The 9,526-nt window shown below is 35.9% G+C and overlaps 1 protein-coding gene across 2 annotated transcripts; it reads right to left on the reverse strand.

Moving 5' to 3' along the window:
* Positions 1–509: 509 nt before the first annotated feature.
* PABPC4L (poly(A) binding protein cytoplasmic 4 like) lies at positions 510–5,868 on the reverse strand. 2 transcript variants are annotated; one of them, XM_045392884.3, is made up of 2 exons: positions 5,797–5,868; positions 510–5,327 (listed from the first exon to the last, which is right to left on the reverse strand). In XM_045392884.3, the coding sequence occupies exon 2, from the start codon at positions 5,105–5,107 to the stop codon at positions 3,995–3,997; it is 1,113 nt and encodes a 370-aa protein (XP_045248819.1). In that variant the 5' UTR covers positions 5,108–5,327; positions 5,797–5,868; the 3' UTR covers positions 510–3,994. The 2 variants fall into 2 exon arrangements, with proteins under 2 accessions (XP_045248819.1, XP_015306324.2); XM_015450838.4 differs by having other exon boundaries at positions 5,742–5,868.
* Positions 5,869–9,526: the final 3,658 nt, after the last annotated feature.

A 9,526-nucleotide genomic window follows, 5' to 3' on the forward strand; every position in this document is an offset into this window, starting at 1 on the left:
TTTAATCTGTTCTACTTTTGAAAGTGTAGAGTTTTTAAAACTATATTTTTCCTCTATTGTTTTATTATATCTATTTTTTAAATTATATTATGGGGCATATTTCCAAACGTACTATGAATAAGCCAATTCTAAGCACCTGACAGGTTAGTTGAATTTAACAATAAATTCATAAATGTCTTTAAAATAGTTAATTATTCCTCATTAAAACTTGATGTATATTAGTGTTTTGTTTTCAATTGTGAGCTCATAATTATGAGTAACTTAAAAAAGAAATACTAGTTCATAAAGAAATTGTCCTTGAAAATCTGAAATACAAGTATCTTCACTAAAAAACACAAGCAATTTTCAGTTCACTCTTAAGATAACTGATCTTTGGAAAATCAGAAACACTTTATAATAAATAAAAATCATTTTCAAACATGCTTTCACCTCTGAAATATTATATTTTATTTGACATTTTCTCAGGGGATCTATAACACTATTGAGAACATGAAAATGACAATATTAAATCACTTTAAAATTTTTATTTTTACCAACTATAAATTCCTATTTGAAATTGAAAAGACAAAATGTTAAAATAATATATTTATTGAAATGGCTGTACACATAAGCAGGCAACTACACAGCAGACATGGCAATATGTGTGGAGAGAAAGATGAAAGTAGAAACAGTGGCTCAAGGCATATCTATGTACATTAGTTTTTACTGGAATGCTTATCAGAAAAGTTAAGATTCTACTTATTTATTAAGGCACTTGGGCACAAAAGATTTAATATTCTTTAATGAATGAATCTGTATTTTCCACTAAGATAACTTGCTATTATCACACACCAAAAAGAATTAGAATGAACAAAATTTAAATGAATTAAAGAAATCCATAGGATTGTATATTTTTGTAAACCGACTTAGTCACTTTTTTACAGTAAATGCTGGAAATAAGCAATTTCTACTAAGAAGGCAGATTATTGTGTAATTAGGCACAGCTATAATTCATCTAGACATCTGATGTTATGTCCTATTAATTCCTTATATAGATGACAGAACTCTGTTTCCTGATATTATCTTGAAAATATATGTAAGCATTATCAAATATTGTTCAAATATTTGAACAGTTTTACAGATTAGCTTTTCTGAATTAAGATGGAGACTAGATTATACAGAATAAGATGTCAAGGTCAGGCACACTTAATACACTTTCCAGTCTTCTTGTCTGGTAAACCTTTTTAACAACTTTCTGCTTCTATTATATGTTTTGGTAAATACTTACTTAGTATAAGAATCTATGTGAAACTCATATGCCGACTCTAATTCATTGGCTCTCTGAATCAGGTATTTACCAAAACATACATTATTAAAGATGGAAAAGCACATTTTTTAAAGATTTACTATAGGTTTTATATAAGATACTTTTTATGCACCAAAATTTTAGTTAGAAGCATGGAGAATACGAAATTCTGAAAGTCATAAACACAATACAGATAAATTGTGTGGATGTATATATATTTGTGTGAATGTATATATTTAAAGTGTTCAAAATATTTTGAAGCATGACATCAAAGTCATTTAAGTAAAATACTGAAACTTTCCAGCTTAACATTTAATTTTGAATAACCTTCAAGACTGTAAAGAAAATGAAATATCAGGGGAAAAAGTCTAAAATGTTGTCGTAATATGCAAAGAAATCTAAAAATCCATGTAAATAAAAAACACTCCAACAAGAAAATAAATTATGATCATGAGACATTAACTCATAAGTATGAAAATACAAATGGTCAGTGAGTACACAAATGCTGTTTAATTTTTGTAATTTACAAAAGTGAAATAAAGCAATGACGAAATGGTTTGTTTTATATATCATGTTGAATTGACCAATAGCTTTTTAAAAAAACCCTTGTTTCTTGGAGCATATGGAAACAGGCATTCTCCTACAATGACAATGGAAATGTAAGTGCCCCAAGTATTCTGGACAGCATTTAAGCAATATTTATCAAAATTACTTTTTAAAACTGATTCTTTTTTAGCCATTAATTCCACTTCTAAACATTTTCTTAAGAAAACAGACATATTTGCATATACAAGTTTGCAAGGATGTTAATCTCTAAGTTATTTATGATAGAGGAAGAAAGAAAAAAGGAAGAAATTATCTAGCAACATATAAGTTTATCAATAAGAAATCAGTTATATTTTGGTACAGTCATTGAACAAAACATAAAAATCACTCAGATTATAACACAAATGATTATTGTGAGCATAGAAGTTGACCATATCATATTGTTTAATTAAGAAAACAATTTCAAACAACATTGGTAATATTATCCTATTTTTCGTAAATTACCTAGGTGTATGTATATATGTAGAGAGAGAACAAAAATAGAAAAATATGTAACAAATTATAATAGGGAATTGGTTTGCATAATACAATTATATGCAATCTTTTTATGGCCTAAAATATTTTTATTTTAGAAAATGTGCAAAGAATATACGCATAATTTCTATAAAAATAAAAGGTAACAAATTTTTCTCATTCATAAGCTGAGGTATTGCCAAAAAATATTTTAGTATTTCTTTTATATTAGTAATATATGAAATAGAGGATGTGAATAATAGTTATAAGAAACAACTAAGCCAAGTAAAAATATAAAAACAGTAAAAACAAAAGCACTTGCTTGCTAGGTACCTTTGGTATGAATCAGAATTTGTAAAGCAATTATTTAAATGTAAATAAAAAACTCTTGCCAAGATTTCCAAATGGATTTGAAGCAGCACATATTAAAAGCCAACATTAAAAAAAAAAAAATCCTTTAGAAAGTATTTTAAAAAGCTGAGGAATATAGATGAAAGGCAGGAGAGAAAGGGAAATAGGGGAATGGTCCTAAACTAAAAATTATGCTAGAAAACAGAATAAGTGATGTAACTTCATTTTATCAGAAAATCAGCCAGTGACTTTCTGATCAATGAAGGCTAAAAGTGAATCTTAATGGGTTACATAGCTGCCATAGTCTAATAAAAGGAGAGGTGAGTTTATAAAAATAGAGGAACTTACTTTTCTGAACCCTAAGAGACTATCACTACACAAAACGATATAAAACAGATTTTAAAAGTTTTTAAACAGAATTTCTACAATCTGTATACATGACTTTCATAATAATAGCATCTGGTAAAAATGTAAGGGAAAATATTAAGCCGTATAGGTATGAAGAGATTTAAGACCAGGCCAACTTTGGATCACCTGAGTTGATACAGATATATAACTTAAGGAATGTAGAAGTTACGGTTTTACAGTGCAAGTTACAATTTAGATTAACAAGAAAGTACCTGAATTATAGTCAACTAATGGAAAGAACAAAACAAATAAAGCCAGTTTTTAGGCAACATTAAAAACCTCCATCATCTTAATTTAAACCATCCGAAAAACAAGCATGTCAGGATATAAATTTAAAATAAATTCAACTATATCTGAGTACTTTAAGCATTTATTCAAAATGAAATTAGATCTTTAAATTCATACTATAAATTTCTAAAAGTCTGATTTCTCAAAACTTGGATGAAAAATTAGAAAATTTCTGTCAGTAAAAATACTTTGGAATCTTTAGGTGTAAGAACTATTTTGAGCATATTTTCATAGAAGAAATTAAAGCTAGCAATATTACTAAAATAAAATATGCAATAAATTCAAATAATTACCTTATTTCATTTGGTTCAAATGTAATAAAGATATTTCTATTTATACTTATTGCTATGAACACAACATCAAAATAAGAAAAATATGCAATATTAAAATTAGAAAATGTGCCTCTATAAAATGAACTAAGCTCCACTTATTTTTCCACAAAAGAAAAAAATGGCTTTGTATAAAAAACGTTTCATCATAAAATTCACTAAACTAAGCACCCATCATGTGGAATATGAAATTTACTGAGGTCAGTTCAGGCAGAGATCACTATCATTTCCCCAACTGTTGCAGATGCTAACTGGGAAGGTATGTTTATCTTTCCTAATAACTCTGGGCCAAGGCAATGCTAATAGGTTTGGAGCCCAAGAAGCAGCCATTCATCTCTATCATTGCTTTAGTAGCATCCTCTAGAGAGGAGAAGCAGATGAAGCCAAACCCTTTGCTCTGGCCCTCTTGCTGCATTACCTTAACTCTAATAATTGATCCAAATGAAGAAAATTCGTTTCGTAGTTTTTCATCATCAATGGTGTCATCAAGGTTCTTAACATAGAGCTTTACTCCCTGGTACCCACGAATTCGTTCCCTTTTCAGCTGCTCAAACATTTGCTTTAACTCAGCCTGTCGCTCTACTTTCTTTTGCGCCCGGCCTACAAAAATCAGCTGCCCATTTATGTCCCTTCCATTCATTTCTTCAACAGCTTTCTTGGCAGCCTCATGGCTATCGAAACTCACAAAGCCAAAGCCTTTGGATTTCCCACTGGAATCTGTCATCACCTTAACACTCAGAGTTTTGCCATATTTGCTGAAAACGTCCTTCAATCTCTCATCATCCATGTCGCCTCCAAAGTTTTTGATGTAAATATTGGTGAATTCACTGGCTTTGCTTCTGAGTTCAGCTTCACGATCTTTTCGGTTTTTGAATCTGCCAACAAATACCTTGCAGCTCTTGAGTAGTTTTCCATTCATCTCCTCAATGGCCCTGTCTGCAGCACTCTGGTTCTGAAAGTGCACAAATGCATAGCCCTTGGAACCTTGATCATCACTCATCACCTTGGAGGAAAGAATCTTTCCAAAACCTGAAAAATGTTCATAAAGGGTTTTGTTATCGATAGATTTGTCCAGATTCTTGATGAACACGTTCCCAATTCCAGATCTCCTCAAGTAGGCATCACGCTGAGACCACATGAGACGGATGGATTTGCCTTTTATGATGTCAAAGTTCATTGTGTCCAGCGCCTTCTGGGCATCAGTCAGCTGCAAGAAGTTCACGTAGGCATAGCCCAGAGAGCGGCGGGTGACCTGGTCCCTGCAGATGCGGATGGACAGCACGGGCCCCGCGGCGCTGAACTTCCTGAACAGCAGGTCCTCGGTGACATCTGCATGCAAGTCACCCACATACAGGGAGGCCATGCGGTACTTGGCTGCTACACTCATCTCCTTGTCCTTGCCACTGTGAGCCTGTCCCCTGGAACTCTTGGAGCAATCCCTGTGAGGGGTAGTAGGCCACAGCTTTGGCCCGGCTCAAGTGTGGAGGCCTCGGGATCACCACACAAAGACCAAGCAATGGAGTTCAGACACAGCTCCCCCAGCTCAGGCAACACCCTTATCCAAAGGTCCCCACGGCCACCGATCTGGCTACGAAGGGGCAACAGAGCTGTGAAATCGCAAAGAGAGGCTATTAGGACAAGACATTCTTTTCCCTCAGATTTGTGAGAAAACTTCAAGTGGCGGGCTGGCCCTCCATCTGAGCATTCTCCACAGACGCCCTGGCCGCTGGTTTCTGAATAAAAATAGGCCTCGCTCAGAGTGGTTTAAAGTTACAGCCGCTCAGGGAAGAACTCCACAAGCGGAGGCGTCAGAGGCCCCGGCCGTGGAGTATGGACAGCGAGGTTCCGCGCAGCAGAGACCCGAACCTGCCAGGTACCGGGTTCTGCAGGCGCCGCCGCCGAAGCGCTGCCGGGAGCGACGCGGACCAAGGGCGTCCTGAATACCTAGGGGGCCCCTCCGACCTCCCGACCCGCGCGGCGCCCCGAAAAAGGAGGCGTGGGGGAAGGGGAAGCTGACAGACCGACTGACTGACGGACACGGCGGAGCGGAGGGTCAGGCGGAGGCTGGGGGCTCACCGGCGGTCTTCTGCGGGCGGGCGGGAAGCCCGGAACTCGCTCGCTGAACTTCCCGCGCACTCGCTGCCAAGTGGGATGTTTTCTTTTTAATATTTTTTTAAGAACGTTTTTCTTCCCCCCGCCCCTATTACACGGTTCCCACCCCCCTCAGATGGCTAAGCTGAGAAGCAGGAGGCGGTGACTGGGGTGGAGAAAGGCAGCCGAGGGGAGTGGCCCCAATAAGCCCACCCGCCCGCAGGGCTTTGCATGGATCTGAGTGAGAGCCTTTCCAAACGTGGATCAGGGCCTGTCACTTCCTGGCTTCAAACCCTCCAGTGGCTTCCTTTGACTTTTGGATAAGGTCCAACATCCGCACCTTATTCTATGAAGTTCTGCAGGATTCCTGAAATGCTCCAGCTTCAACTGCTGCTTAGTTCCCCTTGCGAAACTCCAAGACACACTAGCCTTTTTCAGAGCCAACTTTATAAAAATGTGTTCTTCAGCAATGAGTTAAAATGCTTTTTCCAAATAGATATATATATTTTTTTCTAACCCCCTCTGACAATTTAGGTTTCCCTCTTAGAAACTTTAACACTACCCTGTACTTGCCTGGCCTTCGTCTAATTACAAAATATTGCATATTTTGTAACAATAGAAGCCGTGTGCACTTTATTCTCAGGGACTTGCAGACAAGGGATGTGCAGTATTTATTGAACAAATCTTAGCCTCAGGTTAGCTTTCACATCTAGTTACATGGAATCAGTGGCACTTAGAGATATTTTAAGTGTGAAATGAGTTAATAGATTTGGAAATGGATAATAATATCAGATACATAAGTGGTTTCCAGTAACATTGATTTCATTTTCCTTAGCATTAAATAAAATTCTTTAGTACCATTCTAATGAATCCTTAAAATTTGAATCATAATGAATCTTTGGGAGTCAATAAGTTACTGTCACCGTAGCATGACCTTGATTCTTTTAAAGAGTCCCAGAACCTATGAAAGTAACCTGTGGTCTCAGTTGTGCTTGCTTACAGAAACAAAAGTCAGGCAGGATGCCAGTAGCCACAAACAAGCCACGAGATAAAAACTCAGCTTTGCAGTGCTACTCAGACAGACCTGAATCCTCATTTCCTTATCATATTAAAATCTCTGCCCAGTGGGGAGAAATGCCCTTTGCTAGGCACATATAGTAAGTGCCCAGTGCAAAAGAAAGCACAAGACTGCACACATTCTAGTTTTCTCTGGAAAGTCCCACCTCTTTCCAGGAATTTCCATCCTTAGTCTCCACCTCTATGCTCTAAGAGACCTTAAAAATCCCCCTTCTCCACACACCTGGGAAGAAGGTGAATGGGAAGCTTACCTTCTCTACTCTTTGAACAACAAATAAAGTTTCTGCTCTGCTTAACAGAACCTCCTCTCTTTCTATTGGCTCAATGGCAACAGGCAGGTAAAGGACCCATTGGGGTAAAACAACCCCTCTTCAGGGCGGAACATTACCTGCAAATCTAAACTGGGTGGATCAGTTAATGTAAGGCAAATTTAGTACTTTTTCAACTTTACTGGACATAGGAAAAAAACAGTGATCTTGTTGAAAAAGCAGATTCTGATTCAGTAACTTGGGGTGGACCTGAGATTCAACTTTTCGAACAAGTCCCTGAGTGATGCAAATTCTGCTGGTCTCTGAACCACACTGAGTAGCAAGACTAAATGAATTCTCATTTAGCGGGATCTTTTCTAATGTAAAAACTGGAAAACTAAAAATGTGTTTAACTTGCAGAAGATAATAATACTCTAGCAAAATTCATTCTTAGAAATGCATTAAATAAAACTGGAGCATGATTTTCACTGTAAAATCCAAATTGATTGTAATCTATCTAAAATTTCCTATGTGGGAGATGAGAAGATGCCACTCCAAAATATGAGAGATTACTGAGCTGAAGATAATAAAGAAGAAGCAGTTGCAGGAGAGCTCATTGCCCTCCATCTACTTGCCTAAAAGCACGACAAAGACTTATAAAGAAAAATGTTACCTTGCCCTCCCCAAACCCACTCACAAATGTTAACCACTGAAGACAACTTTGGACCCTATCAGCCTGGAGAAGGTACGAGAAGAATCTATGTTCCCAAATTTTAACAAGATAACTAGCCTTTACCTGCCATTGATTCACCTTACCCCAAGTTGCTGCCCATAACAACTTAAAGTCTTTTTTTGTTTTACCACTTCTCTAAGAATTTATTTAGAAGAAGAAGGTGCCATATAATCTGAAATTCACCAAAGAGGTGAGTCACCTCTTTGAGAACTACTCATTATATATTTTATATATACTCCCATGTATATATAAAATATTTTGTTTCTACATACTTCATGTATGTATATTTTATATATACATACTTCATGTATATATACATGAGAGTATAAATACCTGAGTATGTATATATAAAATATTTTATATATACATGAAAGTATAAAATATACATGTTAAATTACATATAAATTTCTGTTCGTTTTTCTCTTGTTTTTGTTTTGTTTTTGTTTGCAATTTTTTTAGACAGGTTCTCTGTTAGCCAAGCTGGAGTGCAGTGTTGCAAACAGGGCTCTCTGCACATTGGACTTCATGGGCTCAAGCAATCCCTCCACCTCAGCCTCTCTAATAGTTGGAACAACAGGCCCATGCCACCATGCCAGGCTATTTATTTATTTATTTATGTTTTATTGTAGAGACAGGGTCTTGCCTGTTGATCAGGACTATCTCCAGTTCCTGGATTCAAGTGATCCTCCTGCCTTAGCCTCTCAGAATGCTAGGATTAGAGGCATAAGCCACTGTGCCTGGCTGTTTGTAAAATTTATTTCAATATGTGTTATTCCTATAGCATCATTTGTTCAAATAAATAAATAGAGTAATCTTTTCTTTCAGCCTATCTTGTAGGCTGCAATTTTAAACAGGAAAAGAGATCATCAACATAGTTTGTAGATACCAGTAATGGACTGGGCAATACTCCAGTACATACTTTAAGAATTTGGATACTATTTGGTGTTTTTGAAAGTAAGCAAAACAGTAATTACTATGTTCAGGGTTTTTTTTGTTTGTTTGTTTTTGTTTTTTAAGAAAGCTCCTAAGTACGTAGTCCCTAAGAATTTAGTCTTAAGAATTTTAATTTATAAAAAGTTTACATCTCATCAGTTATTTGTGGTGTTTGAACACAACGGTAGTTCAGCTATAACAAGATACCAAAATATTTCAAGAACTTAAGGTTTTTTTTTTCATTTTACCTTAGTGTGATCTTCACTCGATATTTTGTAAAAAATGAGAAGAAGTCCCAAATTTAGAATTTAGTCCTACATTATCTAATCAGCTAGTAAAAACCTCAGTTGGTTAAATGACCAATTATTATACACCTTCCTCTTTGTTCTAGTTATGGTGTTTTTATTTTTATATTTTAACAAATATAGCATTTTTTAAAATATCTATGATTCTTCCTTCTCTTTCATTCACTAAATCTCCTCTTTTTGTCAGTTGTGTTCAGTGAATAATTTCTTCACTTGGGGTGTCCTTGACATTTGCCCTTTCTTTCCCTTCTTCTGCCTTTGCTTCATTTCTTTGTGTATTACTGCATGAGTCTTATTCATTCACCTTCTTTGATTCGGGCTGTCTGTATATCAGTCCATCTTGCATTTTGTTACTGGAATAACTCTACTAATGTCTCTTTCATAACATTTTAGTAAAAAATAGCAAATGACACCAAAGA

The sequence above is a fragment of the Macaca fascicularis genome, chromosome 5 (genome assembly GCF_037993035.2).
Source record: "Macaca fascicularis isolate 582-1 chromosome 5, T2T-MFA8v1.1".
Classification (NCBI taxonomy): Eukaryota; Metazoa; Chordata; class Mammalia; order Primates; family Cercopithecidae; genus Macaca; species Macaca fascicularis.